The 27192-nt window shown below is 37.8% G+C and overlaps 1 protein-coding gene across 6 annotated transcripts in view; it reads left to right on the top strand.

Annotated features, from left to right (window-relative positions):
* Positions 1-262: 262 nt before the first annotated feature.
* Positions 263-27192, top strand: part of usp40 (ubiquitin specific peptidase 40) — a 46668-nt gene continuing 19738 nt past the window's right edge. For 2 of the 6 annotated variants that reach the window (XR_010000234.1, XM_062960085.1), the window contains exons 1-18: positions 263-409; positions 3569-3784; positions 5705-5772; positions 6521-6634; positions 6783-6947; positions 8001-8147; positions 10269-10412; positions 13959-14087; positions 15160-15264; positions 15556-15663; positions 15794-16103; positions 16922-17003; positions 18201-18372; positions 20120-20204; positions 20773-20843; positions 21537-21856; positions 24823-24949; positions 26023-26080. Coding sequence is in view for 5 of the 6 variants with exons in the window: in XM_062960085.1 (XP_062816155.1) it covers positions 3589-3784; positions 5705-5772; positions 6521-6634; positions 6783-6947; positions 8001-8147; positions 10269-10412; positions 13959-14087; positions 15160-15264; positions 15556-15663; positions 15794-16103; positions 16922-17003; positions 18201-18372; positions 20120-20204; positions 20773-20843; positions 21537-21856; positions 24823-24949; positions 26023-26080 (2401 nt within the window). In the remaining variant the exon portion in view is untranslated. The other 4 variants (XM_062960109.1, XM_062960093.1, XM_062960100.1 and 1 more) reach the window with 4 other exon arrangements.

Raw genomic sequence — 27192 nt, forward strand, 5'->3', positions numbered from 1 at the left:
TCAGAGTGTTGTTCTTTATTTACTGTCCTGATTTTAGATTTTTTTTTTAATGCTGGTAGCCAGATTGTGTTCATTTTCATGGTTTCCTCCTTTCTGTTGAAATTGTCCACATTCTTTTTGTGGATTTCAATGGGGGCTGCTACTTCAGCCACCCAGGTGGACACCTTTTCGAATTTAAAGCAAAAGGCCGCGCAGCCTGCGGAACAGGTGAGGCGCCGGCCCCTGAGAAGGAGAACTACAGCGCCCAGAATGCACCGCGCCCCGCCTTACCGCCTCCTCAGCGGCGAGGCAGGCGGACGCAAGAGGCAGAGGCCTGGCTGCGGCGGAAAGCGGACTACGCTTCCCGGCGTCCTCTGCGGCTCGGGGCGGCCTCGAGGAGCCTCGAGGGGAGCCCGGCGGCCTACTGAGGGTGGGTTTGGTTCTCTGAAGCGGCGGGGGGTGGAGGAGGGTTGGGGTGGCAGGCCTCGGCCTTCTCCACCAGGCCTCTCGCTCTCTCTCTGGCCTGGCGGAAGAGGAAGAAAAGAAGCCAAAGAGGGGGAGGAATTGCCTAGGGTAGGCTGTTGCTGTTGTTTGTGCCGCCGCCTTGGCAAGTTTTGGCCCGGTGGGGGCCTGAAGCGGCCTTTGCACCTGTCACTCCATCTCCTGCCTTAAAGGTCGCTCTCCTTCTCTGTGTGTTTCCACTTTGGCATCGCTGCATCTTATCCCATTAAGGCTTGTGTGGAAGAAAAGTGTCCAACTTTTACCTGGTTGTGTTACTTTGGCCCCTTCCGAAATGTCTTTTTGTATGGCTTCAAGTCACCTGCCCACTTGGGCCCCATCATGTCAAAATCCAGATTATCTGCTTTGAACTGGATGATATGGTAGTGTAGACTCATAATCCAGTTCAAAGCAAATAATGTGTATTATCTGCTTTGATAATCTGGATTATAAAGCAGTGTAGGACCCATCTAGACAGCCATTTTAAATCCAGATTATCAGTTTTGAACTGAATTATATGGCAGTGTAAACTCATAATCCAGTTCAAAGCAGATAATGTGGACTATTTGCATTGATAATCTTTATCAAACAGTTTAGGCTCTACCTACACAGCCATATGAAATACAGATTATCTGCTTTTAGCTGGATTATATGGCTGTGGGGACTCTCGCAATCAAGTTCAAAGCAAATAATGTGGATTATCTGTTTTGACAATCTGGATTATATGGCCATGTAGAAAGGGGCGTACATCCAGCCTTAGAATCTCTCAGGGTTTCCTTTGGCAAAGAAGACCCCTTCCACACAGCTATATAAAATCCACATTGATCCACACTGTCCCTATATCCCAAAATCTGATCCCACATTATCTTCTTATCCCAGATTATTTGGCAGTGAAGGGCCCTCCAGGCCCCTTCCACACAGCTAAATAAATTTCCACATTATCTCCTTTGAACTGGAATATATAACAGTAAGACCTGAAGGCCCAGGAATGGCAATGCAGTGTAGTGTAGCAATTAGATCTTCATGGAGGATGGTATTTGACCAGTTGTAGTGTTATAATTAATAATAATTTTTATTTCTTACCTGCCTCTTCTCGTGGTAGGGTGCAACACAGATTTCTCTTTAACCCTTATGCCTGCCTCCTATGAAGTTCCCCTAGAGTTGGGTATTTATTTATTTATTTATTTATCGTGTCAAAAGCAAACCAAGGGTATAAGTTGTAATGTATTTGAAAACACAAACCAAGTAAAAAAAAAAACCTTGGCATTATACTAAATGTCCTTTGACCAGTAGCTGGCCACTTGGAGTGCCTCTGGTGTTGTTATAAGAAGACCCTCCATTGTGCATGTGGCAGGGCTCTGACTGACCTGACAGTATAATATCTCCAGTGATGTAGGGCATAGACACCCGGTGATGATGTGGCATGTCTCGTTAAGAGCCACATTCACTGTTTTAATGTGGTGAGATGTATTCCACACTGGGCATGCGTATTCAACAGCAGAGTAGCAAAGTGCAAGGGTAGATGTTTTCACTGTGTGTGGTTGTGATCCTCAGGTTGTGCCAGTCAGCTTTCATATAATATTATTTCTAGCACCCATTTTTTGCTTGATAGCCCACCTTTTGCTTGGAGTTGGGTAGTTTGGTCAGACACACCAGAGGAATATTATCTGACTGAAGATATCAAAGTCCTTTCCTTCGATGGCCTATCCCAGCATCTCATGAAATCATGGAAGTTCAAGTGGAATAATAGCATTATAATTTCCTGGTGTGAATAAGCCTGTGGGGTCAGTCCAAGTGGTAGTAAGTAGTCAAGCCAGTGGGGTTTATATCCCTGTGGAATAATGTCCAGGGTGGGAGAAAGAAATCTTGTCTGTTGGAGGCAAGTATGAATGCTGCAATTAGCCAGAATGATTAGCATTTAGTGGCTTTTCAGCTTCAAAGCCTGGCTGCTTCCTCGCTGGGGGAATCCTTTGCTGGGAGGTGTTAGCTGGCCCTGATTGTTTCCTGTCTGGAATTCCCCTGTTTTCAGAGTGTTGTTCTTTATTTACTGTTCTGATTTAAGAGTTTTTTAAATACTTGGAGCCAAATTGTGTTCATTTTCATGGTTCCCAGCAACACGATAATAATATTAATAATAACAATAATAATAATGACTCTGATAATACACACTATTTCTCTCCCTGCTCGGCTTCCTCCTTGGGGGAATCTTTTGTTGGGCGGTGTTAACTGGCCCTGATTGTTTCCTGTCTGGAATTCCCCTGTTTTCAGACTGTTGTTCTTTATTTACTGTCCTGATTTTAGAGATTATATGTTCTGTTTTATTATACCACAGTAATTTTTTATAATAAATTTATAATCTTATATTATCTGTTTTGAACTGGATTATATGAGGCCCCTTCTACACAGCTATATAAAATCCACACTGAATTGGATTATATGGCAGTGTAGACTTAAGATCAAAGCGGATACTGTGGATTATCTGCCTTGGCATTCTGGGTTATATAGCTGTGTGGAAGGGCCTTGATTCTACATTGCTATATAATACAGTTTAAATCAGATAATCTGTATTTTATAGGCAATGTGGAAGAGGCTTAAGTGAAGCCTGCCTGTACCCCAGGTGTCGTTATGGCTAAGGGGGTTGCTATGACACTAAGTGGGTAGAACCTAACGGAGGTTGACTGGCAGCCAGGAGGAAATGGCTCTTCGTCATCTTTCTCAGCCCCCCCCCCCCCCCGCTTTTTGGCGTTTTTTTTTTATTGGACTTTATATTCCTAGGTTTATTTGATTGAAAGACATAGATTGGATGACTATGTCTTTTGTGGTCAAATTTGGTGTGATTTGGTTCTGTGGTTTTGTTGTTTACTCCATGGGAAAAATGCACATTACATTTATATATATCTATGCAACCCTGTGCATGTCTGTTTAGAGTTAAACCTCATTCAGCTCAGTTGGATTTCCTTTCTCTATGAAGATGTATCAGTTCAAAAGTTGCGCGTATGTTTTAAATTTTTCATGGTAGTAGCATAACCTATGTGATGAAAATACAAAATGCTGCAATAATTAACTATTTTTATTTATTTTTATTTTCAAGGACTGTGTCATAAATTCGCAATGTTTGGGGATTTATTTGATGAAGACTTCTCTATTTTGTCAAGCAATCAGTGTGGGAAGCCTAAGTCAAAACGCAAAGATCCTGAACTTCCAAATCCTAGAGAAAACACCAATTTAAGTGGAATAAAAAATCAGGGTGGGACCTGCTACCTTAATTCACTTCTTCAAACCCTGCTCTTCACACCAGAATTTAGGGGTACAGTATTAAAATTAACTCCATTTAAATTCCAGATGGATCCATAGTAATTGAGATTAGTTTGTCATTTATTGAACTCAGGAGATAAGTAAAAAATCTCTTTCAAAAATGATACTTTGTGTATATTGTTTGTTACCTTTTGGAATTGATTGCAGGCCAAGGATTGTAAATAAGAATTTACAATAAGAATTTACAATTTACGGCAAGCAGGGCAAATCAAGCGCTATGTCCTAGCACACTGATTCTTCACGTCAGTCCAGGGTTTATGTGGATCAAGTTTCATGGGGCTTGTGGAACACTCCTTGTGTGAAGAAGTAGAAGTCCATGGGCATATATAGGGTTACTACAAAAGAATTCCCTGATTTCAAAAATGGTAAACATTTTAGTGAATGTTTTAGTGAAACTACATCCATGTAAAGGGGAAGTCTTCAAGTTTTTTTTCCACATATATGTGCCCCTTGGACGACCAGCCACCAGGCAGCATTCGTGAGTCAGGCAGTGCAAAATGGCTGTAACCCAGCAGGAGAAGGCGTTCTGTGTCCAACAGTTGCGAAGCACGAGGTCCGTAATTACCATGGAACGGGCATTTAGAATGCACTATCGGAAAGTGGTGCCAGATGGAGAGGCGATTAGATACTGATTCACACAGTTTAAAGAAACGAGCTATTTGCGCAAAAAGATATCACCCGGCTACCCGAGCTATGAGTGCCATTGACCACAATATGTTGCAATGTGTGTGACAGGAGCTGGACTACTGTTTAGATGTGTCCTGTGTGACTGGTTGTAGCTATATTGAAAATATTTGAACGTGGAATAAAACTTGAAGACTTCCCCTTCACATTGGTGTAGGTTTTATATGTGTGCGTTCGCTAAAACGTTTACCATGAATTTTTGAAATCGGAGCATTCTTTTGTAATAACCCTGCAACATCATATGTCATTTCATTCTGGTTTGATTTCAAGCTTCTTTTCCTTAGTGCACAGCTGATCACCATTTCTTTCGCCCTTGGATAACATTCTCCCACTGTTTCTTAATTGTTGTTTTGGTGGTGGTGTGCCTTCAAATTCATTTCACACTTATGGTAACCCAAAAACAAGACTATCACAGGTTTTCTGGAGCTGAGACTTGCTCAAGGTCACTCGGTGGATTTACATGGCCAAGTGGGAATGCAAACCCAGTTCTCCAAGTTGTAGATCCATGCCCAAAACCCTACACTACTCTAGCACTTTTGCATTATGTCAAATTATATGGAAATATACATTTCTCTACCGATGCATGAACTGTTTACTTCAAGCCCATTCAAACTTTCATATTGTTTCAAATCTTTTAGAAGAAACATTCTTACTGTATTGAAATATCATAGTTAAAACATATTATTGGATTGTAAAAGGAACAACAACAAAGGCACAGATGTGGAAGATACTTGTTTAATTGTTCTGGGAAACAGATAAAAACAACATGAAGAAATGTTCCTCTCCTGTATGAGCCTGCAGAATTAGTCGGATCATTCAGGATGTTGTAGTTTACAAGGACATGTCTTTTCTTTGCACAAGAGTGCTGGTGTCTTGCCAAAGTCCCAGGATTCCATTGCATTGAAACATGGTAGTTCAAGTGGTATCAAATTACATTAATTCTATAATGCAGGCGCATCCTCAGTGGCATGTTTCTTGTGAACATGAAAGAAGTCGTTCTTAGTTGTTCCCAGGCTATGGAACTGCTTCCGTAGCAAGGGTCATTGACCCTTTGAGAGGTTTTTTTATTCGGGCAAATATTTGGCAGCTAGTCTAGGTTACTTAATTTGGGACTGGCATCCTATCGGTTATTCCTAGTTATGGTACACTCACTCAGTTATTGAATGGTAAATCAACACAGTGGTAAATCCGATTGATTGAGTGAGTCTGTTTCTCTTTATCTTTCCAGAAGCGTTGTTTTCCATAGGCCCTGAAGAACTTGGCTCCTTGGAGGACACGCATAAGCCTGAATCAAAGGTGTTGAGTTCTACTTGAAATATTCTCAGCTTCAATTACTGCATAAAGAATAAACATCTTGTTATTGCAAAATGCATTTTACTTCACGTGTTTGCCTGAGCCTCAGAACAAAGATCTTTCATTATTGATACTTTTTCAGTATATTCAGGATAGTTTTTACAATCCCCTATTGGGCATCAGAAAGATTTATAGTGCTGCAATCCCGGTTTTGAATTTATGTGTTCAAGCTGCTTTTTTTTTTTTTTTTTTTGGTGGGGGGTTTGTGTCAGTTTATCTCTCTCTGCATGTAAGATAGCAGTATTGAGGCATCCTGACCAGAGATACCTTGCATTGCAAAGGTTTCACTAGACAGCAGGAGTGACTGTGTTTGTTTCCTGCCTTTTTTATTTTTAGGAAGAAAATTACCTTTAAATAAGTTTGAATCTTTTTTATAGTTACAGTTTTTCACTAGTTTGTGTATTTCATTTTGATTGTTATAACTTTTCATAAAGAAACCTTATGGAGTAGTCATACTTTAAAGAACAAGATTTTTCACCTAATTCTAGAATATGAATACATTGACCTCAAATAAACGGTCTCAAGGTAAGAGATACATAGTTTTTTAAAAAAAATTCCCAGTAAAATGAGTGGAAGTTTAAAAGTGTTTACTTTTGCCTGGATTGGGTTCTAAATTTCTAGGTGACTGTTGATTCATTTAAAATAAATTAAATGTATTTTATGTTTAAAGTATGTTGTCATTTCTGTTTAGGTTAGAGTAATCCCATTACAGCTGCAAAGATTGTTTGCCCAGCTTTTGCTTTTAGACCAACATGCTGCATCCACAGCCGATCTCACTGACAGCTTTGGGTGGAATGGTAATGAGGTACAATCTAACATTCATTGTTCACTGCTCAGTGGGGCTTCTTTGAGTTACTTAAATTGTAATATCTCCCACTTCAGCACTATAGTTTCTTCCAATTTTTTTTACACTGAGATGATGCTAAGTTTTGTTTGCTCTTCCTTTTTTGCAGGAAATGAGACAGCATGATGTGCAGGAGTTAAATCGGATTCTGTTCAGTGCTTTAGAAACTTCCCTTGTGGGAACCTCTGGCCATAATCTTATAAACCAACTGTACCATGGGACATTAGTTAATCAGATTGTTTGCAAAGAGTGCAAGAATGTCAGTGAGAGGCAGGTAAATCCTTAGACAAATACTATCATTGTGTTTCTCTGTAAAGGAGAATGTGGAATAAGGAGAATCTCCATGAATGTATCATGCCACCATCCCTTTTACTTTGATCATATGTGTGTCTCTCTCTCTCTTCGTGGAAAAGTTTCAAATATTTAATGAAAGGCACTTCAAATAGTTCCTCTGTCACAGTGAGTTAGCTTTAATGACCTAGCATGAATAGATTTTTGATCATTTGGAATGTTTGCATTTGCAAACAAGTCCAATTTCCAACCTTTCAGTTGTCGTGTTGCTGAGCTGAAGCACAAACTTCTATATTTAAAAAAATGCACAGAAACAGCTATAATGTATTAAGATAATGGTTAATTGGTACTAGACCTTTGTTTTATTTTAGGTTCAGATAAATTAATCACAATTATCTAAATATTTTTCAGGAAATTATATCACACTGTGCATTTAGAGGTCTACTTTAGGCCACATGACAGCAAAATAAGGAGAATGATTTTTAAAATGCTTCCAGTGGTTAATATTAGAATCCCCAGTTCTAGCCACACCGCATGCTGACTTTTATAGTATGCTGTAATGTTCTGCTATGATTAATTAACACTTTCATACTGAATATGCAAAATCTTGCAGTGTTTTAAAAATATGTGGCAGAGAAGATAGTTTTTAATAGTTTGCTTCCTAATTTGACATTTGAGGTGAAGTGATATGCATAGGGCCATCTATCATGGTATTTAGACTTTTACTGCTGAATTGTAGATACTGACAGAGACACAGACTGCATCTTTAATAAGCTGTGTCAGAATGTCTTCCCATTTCAGCTAAATCAAGACACTATGGATAAAGCTTTGGAACTTGCCGGAAGATTAAGACAGTTTCAAACTGTAATTTGATATCCTGGTTTCTAACAAAACTATTAGCAATGTTCATTCAGCATGGTTGTTCTTTAAAAGTTTTTTTATTATTGCTTTTGATCTTCGTAGATATTGTAATATTTTTCACTGATATTTTAAAGGGGCTTTTCCCCACCCCCCTTCCCACAATTTTACTTTATAGGAGGATTTCCTGGATCTAACCGTTGCTGTGAAGGATGTGTCTGGGTTGGAGGAAGCCTTATGGAACATGTATGTGGAAGAGGAACATTTTGAGAGAGAGAACCTGTATCGATGTGGAGCATGTAATAAACTGGTTGAAGCCATAAAGGTAGTATTTTGTATGTATTTTATCTCTATGTGTGTTATTTACTTAGCAGAGTATCTTGAGACAGCTGCTCATTTTTTGTTCTCTACAAAATTCATTTAAGGGTAGAATTCATCTGTTACATCATGCAGGCATACTCTTACATTCTAGATGAAACTAATAATTTCTGTAATAGAGGAAATAACCAGTGAACCAATTGCTGTACCAGTGAACATATCAGCAAAACTCAGTGGTGAAAGCTGATTGTTGCTATTTACTTTTACTTATACTGTACTATTTTTTTCTCCAAGATTGCTTACAGTTTTTTTAAAGCCACATACAAGTACATTAAGCCTTTGGCATCCATTAAGGTTTGGATTTATTTATTTATTTATTTATTTACTTACTTACTATATTTATATACTGCCCTTCTCATCCCGAAGGGGACTGAGAGTGGCTTATAAGTAGGCAATAATTCAATGTTGCATATACAAAACATACAATAAAATAAACATATATTTAAAGCCATAGAATTATAAACATCTAAACATTAAAACCGCATAATCTAAAATCATAGTCCAGGAGCCGTTCCAGTCATAATTGCACTTATTCCATATCGCTGTTGCACTGAATTTACTGTCCAAAGGCTTCCAGTGCCTACCATGGATACCCAAATTCTTGGATGCTCAAGCCCCAGTCTATACAATGGAATAGTAAGATGGTATTCCCTTATATTAAATAACAAAATCAAGGTTGATTTTTTTTGCTTTTTTTTAATTGAAAAAGAATTTGGATCTTTGAATTTATGAATGCAGAATGCGTGAATATGGAGGAGTGTCATTAGAACATACAAAAGAGATGTGTGTTTATTAACCTTTGCCACTTTTCTTTGTATATAAGAAAAGAACCTGCCTCATAAAAATCATAGATCTGTAGCAGTGATTTGCATCCATTCATCCTCCAGATGTTTTGAATTTCAGCTCCCAGAGTCCATGAACTTTGGCCAATCTAGTGAAGACCTTTGGGAGCTGAAGTGCAAAACAGCTTGAAGACCAAAGATTGATCTAGAAAGCTGGAAAGTTAGAAGGGGCCTCAGCTAAACTGTATTTGACAGATAGTCATCCAACCCTGTTTAAAACCTCCAACAAAGGTTCAAGTAGTAATTTTCCTTTTTTATGGAAGAGCATAAGATGCTTCTGTTAGTTTCATGTCTGATACAATAGGTTGTGTTTCCTAATTTAATTTTAGTTGTTAAGTTACAATGTGCTTATATATCTTGAGTTGTCAACTTTCATAATTTATATGTTTATTACTTGTTATGCTCAGGTGTTGAATGTATGCTTTTTATGATTGGAATCCGCCCTGAGTCCTTTCGGGGAGATAGGGCAGAATATAAATAAAGTTGTTGTTGTTGTTGTTGTTGTTGTTATTTATTAATCCTCAATTGCTTTGCTGGCTGTTTTACATATTTTCATACACTAAGGGCAGGTACTTCAGCTTGGTTTTTATTAATAAAACCATATGTTCCATATCCTTCCTTCCCTAAAATTACCTTGCTGCCTTTAAGTTTTGTCTTCTTGAATTATAACTGTCGGTGATGAGCTGCTTGACTTTCTGTCATCTGCACATCGATCATGGATACTTAACAGTATTTGTGAACATTGACTTCTTAAGATTTGCACATTCTTTAAAGAGTTTCATGGGATAGATTATGAGCAAACCTGGATTTGCCTACAAAAATTGCCTCCAGAAATAAGGAACAAATTGCATGGTTAATTCCATCAAAAATAGATCTGTAGAAAGAATAGAATTTGTATTGATTCAAATAGTTTTCTTTAGTTGGTATTAACAGTTGGATTTAGGTCATGGTTTGATTTTAAACTCATTTTATGCAGGATATTTACAAAGTGTTTCGATTTTTAGAAACAGTATCTGTTAGTTTTGATATTTTGTTTCGATTTTGATGTATGATAGATTTACTTCTAGTCTGATATATTTGCTGTGGATTCTTTCTTAGTATGGAAAAATCTCTGTATTTTTTAGAAGTATCTTTAAATTCTGAATTTCCTTAAATGGACCTCAAGCTGTAGAAATTACTATTTTTCAAATGTGAACATATTAAAAAACATTCTGGTCATTTTACAGTCTGCTAAACTACGCAAGCTGCCTCCATTCCTCACCGTCTCCCTCTTGAGATTTAACTTCGATTTTGAGAAGTGTGAACGCTACAAAGAGACGAGATGCTATACATTCCCAATTCAGATAAACCTCAAGCCTTTTTGTGAGCAGGTTGAACTTATTTTCTCTTTTGATATCTAAATGTTCTTGTGTATTTGTATAACTATTTCAGATTTGCAGTAGATTGACTCAGTAGTACTTCATTCGTAATTGCGTACGATATCCTCACTTAAGCCTGTGCCCTGGTGTGATTGTGTAGCACAGATCCAATTAATTCGTGCAAAGGTTAACAGAGTTGTGGTGTTCCTTAGCACTGTTTAGCCAGGTATTTCAGAGTTCATGGCAATGCTGACAATTTCTTTATCCCTTTATGAAAGTTGGCTTTCATTTGATATGCTAGAATTAAACATGTATATAGGGCTGCAATCTAGCTGAGCAAACTTAGATCCTCTCAAGCTTAATCTTGTTATGCTCCTCATAAGGATATTTGGACAATGAGAACTGATATAGCACAGATCTCTCATAACTGGAGACTAGAGACTTGCAGTGGTTTAAGACTTTAGGGAGTAAGTAAGGATGTTTTCCAGAGAGCCGATTCACAACCAGAGGAGCCATAGACATACACTGATGCAGCATCCTCTAGTGAATTGATGCATAAGTCATGGAGTTTAGAAGCAAGAGGCTGAAACACATTCCCCTCCACCCCCGAATGGCCCCACTCATCTGTTGCCTGCCTGGCCAAGAGCAATTGCATCATGAGACTAGAAGTCACCCTCAAGCTACAAAGCAGCTCTGTAATAACTCAGTCCAACCAGCACAGACTATGCACACGTGCCACACAACCCTAACGCAGTCGATTTTGCACACTTCATGTGGGATTGGTCTCTCCTACAATCCCACTCTCAGTCATAGCACAGAGAATGCAGGAGGAGCCCTAACTTGCATTTTGTGATTAGAGAGCCTTCAATCTGAATTTTAAAGCATAACCTCAGAGTAGAAAATGTATAAGAAAGACACTCATATGCAGATATAACTGAGCCAGTGAGAAAGAACATTGCATTGAGCTATATTCCGACATCTGAATAGGTCAGCTAGCCTTTTTGTCTCAACTTCCCCTTCCACATCCTTTACCCATCCCCCCCTCCCGCCTCCAATCATCTGTCTCTGAAATAGCATTCAGCTTCCTCAGTCTGTTCAAGTCTTCCTGAAAATGATGAAGATTGAACATCAAATCTGCTTGAAAAACAGATTCTTCTCTCACACAGTTCTATTCGCACAAGCAAAATTAATGACCAATTACACCATGTAATACAGTTTTTGTTCCCGGGTTATAAATGTAATTTCCTGATTGGTTCAATCATAAAACATGGGAAATTTTATTAAATTGCAAAAACTTTGTTTTAGTGGAACATTTTGCAGCACATTTTGCTATACTTTTTCAGTGAATAGTCTCATTGAATCTCAACCAATTCAAGAGAGTTTGTGGCAGCCACAAAAACAAAGTTTCTGGAGTATAACAACTAGCTACCTTCAACTAAGTACCGCACAATTAAACAGGAAATAACACTTTCAAACCAGGAACAGCAGTTTTTTCAAATTTTGTTACATAGTGTTATGGTTGAAATACATACATCTGGGATGAAGAGGATCCAGAAAGAGAAAGATTGATAGTGGGTTTGCAATAGAGGTCCTGTATCTTATAATAATAATAATAATAATAATAATAATAATAATAATAATAATAATAATAATAATAATGTATTTATACCCCGCCACCATCTCCCCGTGGGGACTCGGGGCAGCTTACAATGTTACAAAAGTAACAGCGCAAATACATTAACAATATACACAGTTTAAAACACTAGAAGATGATAAAACAGAAGTTAAAACAAAGGTTTATACAACAGTAATAATATCAAACAACCACCAATGCCATTCAGTCAACTTCAAAGGTGGGGGGGGGAGTATAGCAGCAATATAAGATAAAATCATTAGATTTTATCTACAGTGGCTTGAACAGTGGCTTGACAGATGTCAGGGTAGCAAATACAGTGTATCTTGCCTTCCACGTTAGAAAGACCATCTACGGTATTACATAACTGCCTTACATAAAAAGTGCAGATTTGCACAATCCTGGAATAAGTAGTTTATCAATCTTATGGAGAAGGAATTTGGCTCGTCCTGATCACTGGTGGTGGTCGCAAAAGTTTGTGGGATGAATTCTGTAGCTATTGGAGTCTGAATTGTGTAGAATAAGTGAGGCAGGAGGATGGACAGGAGAGAGAAGAGGAGAGTGTATTAAGCAATGGCAGCTGGATCAAATCGCTCCTGAGCCTGATGGCATGGTGCATGTTTGAGAAGGAGTCAAAAAGACATGGCAAGGGTATTGGAATAAATGAGCAACCTGTGTTTACACTTCCTCCCAAGGGAAGACTGCAGTGACTTTCAGTATATCTGGCCACTCCCCTGCAAGTGGAATGCTGGCCCCTTGGAGCCCTGAACCAATGTTGGCCTCATTTCATCACCCTATTAAGATCTGTCTCTTCACTCAAGTATTTGAGCCCTGGTGTTCACAGCTTGGTTTGATATAATTCAGTGCACTATTTTTAAGTATGAGTTTGCTTTAAAATAAAATAGGCTTCCAAATAATACTTTCTTAGAATTGCATGTGTGATGAGATCTATTTTTCCCCCTCCACACATCTTCACTGCCTCCAAAGCTGATCTCCAGACACTGACAGGACTGTACATTAAAACGCAATCCTACAGATGTCCCCAAAGTGTTTAAAGTTTTGAGGGTCTTGAGGCTGTGCTCTCTGAACCTTCATTTGCTTTCTGATTTTTAGACTTTTAACCCTTCTTTTGTTCACAAAATTAGCACATTTATACTTTATTCAAAAGTGCTTGTTCTTGAAGGAAGGCTGGGGATGTTGAGCTGTACTTTATAGAGCAGGCCTGCATGACATATACCTCACGGGCAGCATGCAGCCCACACAAACCATTGGTGAGGCTTGCCACCCCCCCCCCTTCCAGCCACTTCCCCTCTTCCCCATTGCTCCAACCACTCACCTCAGCTGTTTTCCTTCCCTCTCTTCACCCCTGGGAAGGAAGGGTGGAGTGAAGGAGAAAGGGAAAGAAAGAACAGAAGGCAGGAAAAGGAGGGAAGGAAGGTGGGTGGGAGAAAAGGAAGAAAGAAAGTGAGGCAAGAAACAGAGAAGGAAATAATTCAGAATTCAGAAACCTTGATGTAGTGGTTTGAACCTTGGACTATGACTCTAAACCCACTGGGTGACTTTAGGCAAGCTACATTCTCAGCCTCAGAGGTTGACAAAGGCAAATCCGCTTTGACTAACTCTTGACAAGAAAACATCTGAGGGCCTCCCTAAGTCTGGAACATAGGCACAACGACAACAATCCTAATTAATAATTAATAATTCTCCCTTACTTGGAAAGTGAGGTGATTAAAACTTATTTGCGGCACCAAGAAGCTTAGCCTATCTAATTTTGGCCCCTTGCTGCTCACAAGATGTGCAGGCGTGTTTTAGAGCAATAATATATGGCGGGCCGGGGCGGGGGGGGGGGGGGGATGGCTTACTCTTGAAATGTTTTCTCCATCATGAGAATTTCTTTTGACTTTATTATTGCATTTTGTTTCTAGACTCAATTGGATGATCTGGAATACATGTATGAACTCTTTTCTGTTATAATACACAAAGGTGGCTGCTATGGAGGACATTATCATGTTTATATCAGAGATATTGATGAACTGGGAAACTGGCAGGTGCTAGTAAGTCTACCTGTTTGTCATCTGATATTTATTTCTGTTGATAATGGTTGGTAGAAATGGGGAAATCAAACATCTTTGCATCCTTTATAAAGTAAATGTAGAGTTCTCTGTTCAAACCAATGGCATGAGTTTGAAAAGTATTGTGTAGAAAAATGCCCAGCTTTACTTTCCTTCATGTTTACTAGATGACGTTTTTGAGTCTAATTATTGTAAAGTTGTTGCTTTTTCTCCATCTTGTAGTCAGCACTTCTTTGATGTTTTTTAGTGTATTTATGATTATGACATTCCATATGAGGCATTTTATATGAGATTATTTAGATAAGAAAAAAAATGATTTACATGAAAGTCCATTGAGAGGAGAGAGAGAAAGTGGGATATCAGTACTACTACTACTCATCAGGACTGAGTATGATTCCAAGTGTAGAGTCTTGGTGGTGGGTCCATAGGTGACTGTAAAGATCTATTCTTGATCCACATGTTCTTTTGCAGAGAGGACATCCGTTTTCAGATGGAAGGTGGTCCCGACAAGGGTTGGCTTGATGCGCGTTCCTCTTCTACTGCTACTACTATTAATATAATTAATGGTTTGAGTGTTGAACATAGACACTGGGAGACCAAATTCTGCCCATAATAGGTTTGCCTTAGGGTTGCTTTAAGTCAGAAATGACTTGAAGGTGCACAGCAGCAATTGCTGGTGTTAATGTATGCAGCATTTCCTAAACTGCTTCAGCATCAAAACTTCATTTTATGTAAACTGTGTGAAAGAGCTGAATCTCTAAATTGTAGAGTTTGGGGAATTGTAAATGCTAGATTTTATACAAATGTAAAAGACTGTGAAATAAATAGTAACACTTTCTTATGTTTAAAATGGTGTTCATCTGCCAGTAGAATGAACCCTTCTGGTGAAATTGACTCCTCCTTGTCCTATGTGTCCCACATATTTGCTCCAGAAAGACTGGGGCAGATTTGGGGGATGGCATAGAGGGAGTCCCATGGATGACCAGAAATTTAGCATCATGAAATTTACAGTTTCTTTCTTTTTGGTTTTCAATATGATTCTTTGTTTCCCTTGGAGGAGGATGGCAGCTTGAATGATGAAGATAAAGATTTGAAAGAAACTGAGAATGACAAAGAAAAGGACAACCCATTAACAATTCTGAAAAACATATTATTAGAGGTATTGTATATTAGAATATGCTTTGCACTCTTTCATGACATTTGAACAAATACATGTTTTAATGTTTCTGTTTAAGTGCAGAATGTCCCCACAATTTAGTGCAATGCTATGCCTGAAAATTCTGGAGTAAAAAGTCAAATCTGCTTTTGCAACTCACAATGGATTATAGCAGGTTAAAGGGGCCCTTTTCTGTCTCAGAATGGGCAAAATGATGGATAATTCATGCTTGGGACTAGCCATATTGCCTCTTTTTGTCCCCACTTTTGATAGTAGTTCTTTTTTTTCTTGCAGGTAGAGTCTACAGAAATGGCTGTGGATTGCTTGGCACAAAAGTTTTGGGAAAAGAAAAGTGTGTCCTGGAATAAGAAGTATCGCAAGCAGTATGGGCCAATTCGGAAGGTATTGTTTTATGGGATCCTCTTTGTACATAGATCAATTTGTTGTTGTTGTGTGCCTTCAGAAGCAAACATAAGGTGTTTTCAATATTTGATCCCCCATCCTATCTCCCCCCCCACCTTTACCTCCCCAGTATTTACAGAACAATTCCCAAGATTTTCTTCTTAGTTCTGATGGAAGCAAAGTCAGGTTGAATGACCAAAGCCACTACCTCAGTTTCGGATCACAATCTCAAAGCCATTTGCGGAATGAAGATGAGAAGATGTCATTGGGAAAAGCATCAACAAATTTAAAGGAACATTTCTCTGAATCTCATTGGTTTGATTTGAACGACTCCAAAGTTCAGCCAATCAGGGAAAGAGAGATTCAGAAGCAGTTTCAGGGTAATGAGAGTGCCTACATGCTGTTTTATCGGAAATCCCAAATGATGAGACCATCTGAAGGTAAAGTTATCCAGATGCTTGGAGTTTGCATATTGTTTGCTCTTTATTAAGCAGTCATGGAATTTTATATTTATTTAAGCTTGAATAGAAGACGTGTGAAAGTTGTTGCTGCATGATAGCAGCTCCTTTCCATTTTATGCTGACCCTATCACAGGGTTTTCTTAGTAGATTTGGTCACAGTGGATTTTTTGTTTGAGGTTGAGAAATCTGCCCAGAATCCATGGCTGAGTGACTGTTTGAATCCTATTCTCCAGAGTTAGTTAACTACATAACATAACGTCCCCCATTCCTTGCATATTTTCTTTGCTTCCGAAGAAAATTATGCTACAGTAGGGTCTCACTTATCCAACATAAATGGGCCAGCAGAACTTTGGATAAGCGAAAACGTTGGATAATAAGGAGGGATTAAGGAAAAGGCTATTAAACGTCAATTACATTGTGATTTTGCAAATTAAGAACCAAGACATTATGTTTTACAACAAATCGACAGAAAAAGCAGTTCAATACACGGTAACATTATGTAGCAATTACTGTATTTATTAATTTAGCACCAAAACATTGCAATGTATTGAAAACATTGACTACAAAAATATTGATTACTGAAAGGCAGACTGTGTTGGATCATACAGAGTGTTGGATAAGTGAAGTTTGGATAAGCGAAACTCTACTTGATTTGTGACTAATGTATCATCATTATATCATAAATGTATTGTTACTCCAAAGAAGAGGCCAGGCATCTTCTGTTCCATCAAAACCTACTTGTCCTTTTAGTGTAATTATTTTGTAGTTGATGCTCAGTCAGCTTCTTTTGAATGCAGCTCGAGGAAATCCAAGGTATCGGGTTCCAAGCCACCTCTTGAATGAAATGGATACTGCTAACATCAAATTGCAAAAAAAGCGGTGAGTAAATTATTTCCACTCTGTTAAATGTATAGGCTGTAGTCTCATAAAGAACATTAATATTCTAGATATGAAAAGTGGAAGTTATCTGCAGTTGTGGTAGTTGTGTGACTAGCAGTTAGAGAGAAAGTGAGCAGCAAAGCACTATACGCAGTTGGTTTAAGGTCCAAGGGATGCTCTCTAATTCCTTACATAGTCTTTCCTTTACCACTCTTACATGCCAGTGAATAATGTTTTAGAGAACTCAATTATGTGTTTTTAAAAACAAGAGCATAGAATCCTAGAATAATAGAGTTGGAAGAGACCTCGTGGACCATTCATTCCAACCCCCTGCCAAGAAACAGGAAATCACATTCAAAGCACCCCCGACAGATGGCCAATCCAGCCTCTGCTTAAAAGCCTCCAAAGAAGGAGCTTCCACCACAGTCCGGGGGAGAGAGTACTACTGCCGGACTGTGGTGGAGGCTCCTTCTTTGGAGGCTTTTAAGCAGAGGCTGGATGGTTCTCTAGTTCCTTCCATAGTCTTTCCTCTTCCACTTTTACATGCCAGTGAATAATGTTTTAGACAACTCAATTATGTCTTTTTAAAAACAAGATATTTTAACTATAGTGTTATGTTATGATTTGAGAAGCATTATTCTGTGGGAAGGAACAGTGCCTTTTATCCTTCATAGCTACTTTCCCAAGAGACAGCTAAGACGTCTAATGTCAAATGTCAAGATTCTGTTTGCAATCAGGATGCTTATGTGTAGAGTGATGGATTTTTTTAAATCACTGGAAAAGCAGGCACTATACAAAAATATAAAATTTCAAGATCTCCAATAAATAATCCGCATTGGTTTTATTATATTGTAAGTTATTTTGAGAGCCAATGTTTGGGGGAAAAGGCAAGACTTAAATGAGTAAAAATATTGTAGTAATAGTTACAATTACATTTATAATTATTTTCTGTGATAATTGGGGGGATTCTCATTTTGACTCCCCTAAGTACATCCCTAGTATATACATGTTTTTTAACTTATGAATTATATGTAATACTGGTGACTTGGCAGGAAGGGCTTGAACAATATTTCTTAAGATGCTCATGTTTTCATCAGTTTTTACAGTGGGAGGTTTCTAAAGATAAAATATGTACTATGAGAAACTGAAAGTTTTGTTCATTTAAATTTAGACTTTTTTCTCCTTTACACGCTAAAGGGAAGAATGTGACTTGGCAGACAATAATATCGATTTGCATCTCCATATATGTTCTCATTACAAATTTTGCAATGGGGCTCTTCATCCTTTGCATTCCCAGAAGGAAAGTGTTCTAGATCTAACATTCGATAAGAGAAAAACATTGGGAGAACTTCAACAAGCAGTTTTTCAGGTATCTGCTCTTATATATTTTTTTCAAATCTGCTGGGCTTGTTTTTTTTCTCATAACAATAATAAAATTATACAAAATTTGTTATTCTGTTTATTCATATATACGTCTAGAATTTTTTGTCAAAAAACTCAAAAACTGGGTTAACTTATTTATGTGTCAGTGTGATTACTGTACCTTAACTCTTATAAAAAAGAAATCATCCCCTTCTCTGCATAGAGTGGCAAAGATGAAAGCACAATCAATCCAGAAAGGACCTAATTGATGCACCAACCCCTCTGCCCTCTCCAGCATGGCACTATTTTTTGGCTTTGAACACGTGGGTGGGAAAATGGTGGGGGCAGCCAGGGACAACTAGCCCCATAAGGCTATGCTGGCATTTTCCCTTCATAGAACAGTGGTTCTCAGCCTGTGGGTCCCCAGATGTTTTGGCCTTCAACTCCCAGAAATCATAACAGCACATAAACTGGCTGGAATTTCTGGGAATTGTAGGCCAAAACATCTGGGGATCCACAGGTTGAGAACCATTGCCATAAATAATCCTCTATTTATCCATTGGTCATACCAAAATCCATAATTCTGGCCCCCAAACCTACCCTCGACTTACACATGAGGTTGACTTATACACAGGTTAATATGGTAGTATGCGAAGCAAAACAAACCAAATTTGCGTGTGTGTAATATATGTGTGTATATTTATGCTTTCGGGTGATGTGCATTGCTGACATCTGGAGCAGATTTCCTACCATGTTTAAAGGTCATATTAAAGTTTAGCTTGACCTAAACTTTGTCCACAAATATGTACAGTAGACTCTCACTTATCCAAGCCTCGCTTATCCAAGTTTCTGGATTATCCAAGCCATTTTTGTAGTCAATATTTTTAATACATCGTGATATTTTGGTGCTAAATTCGTAAATACAGAAATTACAACATAACATTACTGCGTATTGAACTGCTTTTTCTGTCAAATTTGTTGTAAAACATGATGTTTTGGTGCTTAATTTGTAAAATCATAACCTAATTTGATGTTTAATAGGCTTTTCCTTAATCCCTCCTTATTATCCAAGATATTCGCTTATCCAAGCTTCTGCCGGCCCGTTTAGCTTGGATAAGTGAGACTCTACTGTACCTACAAATCTAGGACCTCTAGTTCTGTTTGCCAAACCACGACTTGCCCTATTGTCAAAACCAGAATCAATGTTCATATAAGCTATTTTGTTTCAATGACAACTGTCACTAAGCAGACTCTTTAGGTGCAAAATAAACTCTGTCTGTGGTAGCCTGGCAGTACAGGTTGAGCATCCCGTATCCAGAAATTCAAAATCAGAAATATTAAGAAATTGTCTACATATGTAGCTAAGAGGGTTAAACTTTGCTTTTACATTGTTCAGTATATGCAAACTTTGTTTCATTCACACAAAATTATTAAAAATATTGTGTATTAAAATTCTTTCAAGTTATGTGGACAAGGTGTATATGAAAAGTAAATGAATTTTGTGTTTAGGCTGAGATGCGATCTAGCTATCTCATCATGTATACACATATATTCCAAAATCTAAATAAATCAGAAATACAAAAATACTTCTGATTCCAATCATTTCAGATAAGGGACACTCAACCTATACATGGTAAGATAAAATACCAACCCTATAATCGACCTTTCAGCTGCAAATAAAATATGAATACATTTTAACTTTAAGATGATATGTCCCCATTCACTTCAGAAATATTTCAATATTTTATTATTAGTTGCTGGAATTTTGGGAAGGAGATCTGGTTCTCAGCCTTGCAAAGTCTTTTCCAGCTGGACTGCATATATACCAAATCCTTGAGGGTAAGATATATATATTTAAAAGGCATTAAAATTCCATACATGGACATAAGCATGAACACATGTCATAGCATTACCTCCTCCTAAGTATAAAGCAGAATACTTATGTGGAAAAAGCACAAGATTGCTACAACTGACGAGGAACATGTTTGTACTAGTCCCTAGTGCTTTATTTCTCAGTCCCTGATGGAAAATTTGATCTTAATATTCCTTTGTTTCATGACTAAATCATTTGGAGAAAGAATTCTAAATTTAGGCACAGTTGATACTTCTGAATAAATTAAGCAGTTGAATTCAGTAGATCAAATGGTATGCATATACCAATATTCAAAGTGTATAATTGTAGTTTTGAATCATGTTGTACTGAGTTGTTGGTGCAGAATTTTTCTTTCTTTTTGTTTCATAGGGAAAGATTGTTTGCTTAGATTTGTCTTTAATACAGTTACATTTTGCTATGTTATGAATCAAATCAAATGTCACTGTAGAGTGTCTTTTATGCTGTAATGAGCCAATATAATTTAAAAGGCACTGATTTTTAAAAAATTTAAAAATTCTTGTTTGATCTTGACAGGTGATGATTCCACTTTAAGTAGCACTGGGCTTTTCGATGGAGCTGATATATTTGTGTGGAATGGAAAAGAGGTAATCACACCCTGCATTGTGGATAAGATAACTATTTTAAGGCTTCTTTAAAGCTCGTGGATGCTTTTGACTTATTTAAATGAATGACAAAAAATAATTATAAATATCTATTTATTCATGAAGGAAGTGCTTTTTTATCCCTTTGTATTAGGATTCTGATTGCTAAGCAGCAGTCATTATTGAGCGATTTACTTGATTTGGGAGAATAGAACTTTGCAGATGAATTTGTATTATTTCAGTTTCCACAAAACTAAATTTTTTAAAAAAATAATCATAATTGAGCCTTACAAAAGAGTGGCACCCACAAATCATTCCTTGTAAGATCACATATCATCTTTTGATGGAGAAACGATATTCCAATGTAGTCCAGAAAAATCTCCCATGCTCCAGTGCCACCCTCTTTTTTGTACTGTGCAGTTCTTTTGAAACCTGTATCATGAGGGAAGACGAGTGAGACATATGAGAGAAATCCACAGCTGCTTTCTTTCTGGGCTCACTTTACTATGAGCACCCAATATATCTGAATATTTACAAAATGAAAGATATTATTTAGAAGTCTGGATCATGATATGTTCCATGGAGTGGATGAGGAAAGCCATGTGTCATCAGTGACAAGAGTCCTGCAGTTGAAAAGTTCATCTTTTGAAATGTGCCCCTTATTTGTTTTCAGACTTTTACATTTTCTTTCTGTAGGTTGATGGAGTGGAAGTTCAGACTGGCATTGACCATGAACCTTTTCTCATAAATGTTCTTCGTTTAGCTGGACATAACGAAGGGCGAAAAGGGCAACAGTTTATGGAGTCCCAGCATGTTTTTTCATGTAGTTTAAGCCTGAGAATGATTTGCGAAGCTTTAACGTCTTCTAAAGGGATAATCTTAAAAAGTCACTCAGGGTCTGAGAAAGAAGCTGACAACTGGAAAGTCATTCCTGAGGAAGATATGGAAAAAACTCTCAGGGCAGTTGGCCTTACTGATGGATGCTCAATTCTAGTTTTAGACAGCCATGACCAAAGGTACATGTCACAAATTGATCTCCCATTACATGAGTGTTTCTAATTTCACTGTATAATTCAATTCATGATGCTTGCTTGGCAAGCCAGATAAGCTATTTGTTTTTGTTTATTTTCTAGAGCAGTGCTTAAGGCTAGAAATATTTTAGAATCAACAGATTCAATTTCTTGTACGATGGCATCAGGTGTATACCATTTTTTCATAGAAGATTGAACCTATAAAAAAATCTGAGTTGATTTTTGCAAGTTGCATAGGCATTGTGTGACTTTTACAAAATCCTACTAGGATTTTTCTAACAACCTTAGCCAGTAGTAGTTGTTTGAGATCATAATTCATCCCTAATCTAAACTTGATCACCTGGCATTTGCTAATTTAGCAGCAAAGCAAGGCCGCTGGTGAAGATACTCTGCTTTTTGTATCTTGTGAGAACAGGTCAACTACAGTTGGCCCTCGATATTCGTGGGCTTTGCATCCACAAATTCGTACCTTAATAAATATTAGGAAAAAATAACCCTCAGAACTCATTTGAGTTGCTTGATGTTTTATAGAAGGGATACCAATATATATAACAGGACTTGGGCATCCACTGATTGTGAGCACAAAGGGTCCTGGAACCAAACTCCAGCAGATACTGAAGGGTCAGTGTATGTAGAAATTAGAAATAGAAAGGCTGGAAACCCCCCCCCCCCCAGAAAAAATGGGAAAAATGAAAAAAAAACTCAGAAAAAAGTGCAGAAAAATTGGGGAAACAAGTGGAAAATACTGGTTTCCCCCAGTTTTTTCTGGTTTTTTTTTCCAGGCCTTCCCATTTCTAGTTAAAACACATAAATATGTAAGTTCAAAAGGACAGGAGAATCCAGCATAGTATAGTGCAGTGTCTTCCAGGGAAGTTGAGAATTGTAAGTATTCGTTAGGGAGACAGAACAAAACAATGGGGATTGGCATGTTCAGGTCCTTCATAGTGTTAGATATCTTGAAAGAGAACCAAAATGGTAGTGGGTGGTTCATGCTGAAGTTAAAAAGTTCCCCTGTTGATTTTATATAGGCAAAAAATAGTGGCAAAGAGGCTAGGGTTTTCCTCCCTATGCCAAAGATGTTTCCTGACAAGAAACAAGGGATATGAAAAATTAGTGTATCTAGATGTAACCAGGCTGATCCGCTCTGAATGAGGCTGACATAACTAGTTTTCATAAGCTAGTTTTTTAAAAGCTGATTTCCCTTTGGAACTAGAGTTGCCTTCCAAGATGTTCCTTTCAAGGTTATGGTGCTACTTCTTTCATTTTCCCCCACAGACCTTTTTCTGAGAGGGAACGTACATGTCATTTTGTTCTTGCGTTTATTTTGTAAAAACATGATTACAATGTTTTTGATATTTTATAGTTTAATTTTTTCAGCAACAAAGGTGTAATATGCAAATGTGTATGCTGAAATATATATTTCTAGAGATTTTTGATGACACTTTGCAATGATGATAATATAGATGTTATCATGCTTTGGATAGATCCAAAAATATATCCCACCCCAGATGATGTCATACTTGAATTTAAGCAATATGAATTTCTTTGAAATTAGCATTCACAGGATACACTTTTAGAAATTCTTACCAGGATGTAAACAGATGCATTAATCCAGCATGGGCTGAGGTACATAGGAAGTTACCTTATGTGGAATCATACCATTGTCCATTTATCCTGGGATTGTTAATTTTGGCCAGTGATATCTGGGGTTTTAGGAAGGATTCCTCCATAACTGTACATGGGCTCTGGTACAACCTAATGGTTTGACTCTACACTTCCAAAATTAGATGAGATTATGAGTACTTGGGAGGTATGCTGCTGTATGAAGGAGCATGCCTCCCAAGAATGTCTTTCAATGATCACATTCACCAAAATATTTCAAAAGCCAATAGTGTTCTTAATCACACAATCAGTTCATCCAGTAGCACTGTGCCTGGAAATCACCATGAACAGAATTGAAGCCACAGCTGCCATGTTTTCAGTATGGTCTTCAATTTTTTACTTCGAACATCAGCTCCCTGTGCTGTGTTAGTTATTTGATATGATCAGAAGAGAGATTGCTTTGCAGTGGACTAGGCAAGGTTTAATATTTAGATAGGCAAACAGACACTGTTTGGATTTGCAAAAGTATTTATATAGTTTGGATACCAACCTATAGGTTGAAATGCTATATGAATTTTCCTTCGGCATATATACATGTATTGTTTTCTTTAGTGATCTTGATAGGGAGTTCCTTTTGTTTTCTTCCCTATAGATAGTTTGTGAGACATGCCTTTTAGAGACTGGACCTCTGTCTCACATTTATATTAGTCACATTAGTACTCATTTATAGCAGTATCGAGATAACAGGAGGAGAAGGGGAAAGGTGGATGGAAGGGCATCTTACAAGAACACAATATTGACTATATTCAGATTTCTGATACAGTAGAGTCTCACTTATCCAAGCCTCACTTATCCAAGTTTCTGGATTATCCAAGCCATTTTCGTAGTCAATGTTTTCAATATATCATGATATTTTGGTGCTAAATTCGTAAATACAGTAATTACTACATAGCATTACTGCGCATTGAACTACTTTTTCTGTCAAATTTCTTGTATAACATGATGTTGTGGTGCTTAATTTGTAAAATCATAACCTAATTTGATGTTTAATAGGCTTTTCCTTAATCCCTCCTTATTATCCAAGATATTCGCTTATCCAAGCTTCTGCCGGCCCGTTTAGCTTGGATACGTGAGACTCTACTGTATTTGTATATCTATTGCCTGTCACTTGGCATTGAGGGAGAGTATTGTGCTGTGATAGTTATTTGTTTCAAGAGCTGTTTGCATAAGACCATATCCTGCTGGATCTTAATTTGCGTACATTAGTATAGTTGTTCAGAATACATTTCCTTGCATTTTGTCTTACATGTGGTGCATAATTATGCATTCTAAGCATGTGTTGTTTGCAGCATGGTGAATGTGACAGGCGGCAATTTGACTGCTTTTACGCATGATATCAGCTGGTTACAAGTTAAAAAAATCTGTAATTTGGAGGCTGAAGAGATGCAAGTTAAAATTACTGCAACCGTTGAAACAGTAAGTAACAGACATTGTGATTGTGCATGGCTCTGAGAAATTACATCTTCTGTGATTCACTGCCTTCCATTCTGGCCAGTCAGTCCAGCTACTTTATTTTGTTTTCGTTCTTAACTTGTCCAGTTCCAGGAAACTGCTTCTCCTGTTATTTTTGCTGCTTGTGTTCCTAGGTGCTTATAGGGAAGGAAGCTAGGACCTAAAGACGTCTCTGTGTTTGTAACAACATCTGGGGCTGATTCACACTTTGCTTCCTAAATTGATATCAAAACTACCCAAATTTAAGGTGAAAAATATATGTGCAGGGGAGATATTTACCTGACTGGGTGGGGTTCTCTAGATTAATTTTTTTTGTTGCTGTGCTTACTTTATGTACTCAGACAACTGACAGCACTCAAGAAAAATGTGTCAAAATTATACTGCATATTTGCACCCATATTTTTACTGGGTATTTTACCAAGTTGGCATGCAAAAAAGAAAAGCGTAAATTATAGTCTTAGGATGCATAAGAATGTTCATAATGCCATGACATGTTGCATAGCACAGAAAAACTATGCAAGTTAAATTGAAATTAATTGACTAGTCGATATCTTATGGTGAAAAATAGTAAAATACAAAAAGTGGGGATTTTAATAGTCAGTCGACCATATTTGCTAGGGATAGCAGCACAGGATCCCCTACAAATACTAAAATTGCTATTTTTCCAGATTTTCCAGCATGGCTATGGTTAACCTCTGCTGAAAGTTTACCACAGAAACATACTGCAGGACCTAGAGATTCCTAGAGAAATATTTCTTCTATGAATCTATAGATCCCTTCAGCATCACCCTATGATCAACTTCCAGTAGAAATTGACTGTAGAATTGCCTGTACCCCTAATAATCCTAATGCCAGATCCTTCTTTCCAAATTAAGGTGAGTTTCTTCACACATTTAATTTCTTTATGACATCGATGATACAAAAGTGATTAATCTGATTTCTGCTTTCACAATGAAAAACAATGTCTAGATAAAAAATACTGTCTGTACCCCTTCAGCTTATTATCTCTTGGAAATAGATTATTTTTTTATTTTTAGATGATGTCAGATATCCGAATTAAGGCCATTGAGGAAATGCAGTTGGACAAGGAGCTAGGTAAAATAGTTTTCCATATGTAAATTAAGTTAGTTGCCTTTGTTTTTCAGAGTTGGCATTGAACAGTTGAACTATTGTAAGAGCACACAGGATGAGATTAAAGTTGAACCCAGAGGGTCCCTTCTAGAAACAGAAATACTCTTTCTGTTTGCAAAAGGCTAACTTACTCTCTAGATGGGAAAACAGAAAGATACCTATTTTTTTCTATTGTCGAAGGCTTCCATGGCCGGAATAAATTGGGTGTTGTGTGGTTTTCAGGCTGTATGGCTATTTTCTAGCAGCATTTTTGCCTGACATTTCGCCTGCATCTGAGGCAGGTGAATTGTCAGGAAAAAAATGCTGCTAAAACATGGCCACACAGCAGCTTGGAAGCCACACAACATTCTCGCCTATTCGCAGCCTCCCAGAATTCCCCACTTTAGTTGTGACAAGGCCCTGTTGCGCAAAGGCACCTGTATGATACAGAAACAACCTTCTGCCATTTTCATAACAGGAATAGGGAACTTTTGACTTGCCAGGGTGGCCCATCCAGCCCCTGGAAATTCCAAGTGAGGCTCCTTTCCCAACCCTTTTATTAGTAGGGTAAAAGGTAGGAGCTGCAGGTTTGAAAAGGGCTTATTGAAGTGGTAGCAGTGTTTGCTTTGCTCTGTGCTGTCTTCCCAAATCGGTGAAGTCCCCACAGTAAAGCTGGCTTGGGATTCAGTTGACATCTGGAGGAGGGTCTCCTCCAAGCAAAAACAGAGTCCTTGGCCCAGTATTTAGCATCCAAATCAGACAGCAAAGCTAAGCAGCTGGGAACTCCCCTCTACTTGGTATCAACTGAGTCCATTTACCCAGGATACATATTGGAGCTTGACAGAGTCCAGAAGAGCTATGAAAGAGATTAATTAATATTGGAAATCTACATATCGCTGTCACAGGAATTGTATAGTAGTTGAATAGATATTAGAGATGCATCTATTATTTTCCAGAACACAATAAAGAGAGAAGTTGGACATACTGCAAAGTACAATGTTAACATAACTAGCAGAACGAAGAAAGTGCTTTGCTTTCTAGTTCAGTTTCTAGAGCATTTCAGTCCTTATTTCCATATCTTACCAGTTGTCTTTCTA

Source organism: Anolis carolinensis, chromosome 1, assembly GCF_035594765.1.
Source record: "Anolis carolinensis isolate JA03-04 chromosome 1, rAnoCar3.1.pri, whole genome shotgun sequence".
Lineage (NCBI taxonomy): Eukaryota > Metazoa > Chordata > Lepidosauria > Squamata > Dactyloidae > Anolis > Anolis carolinensis.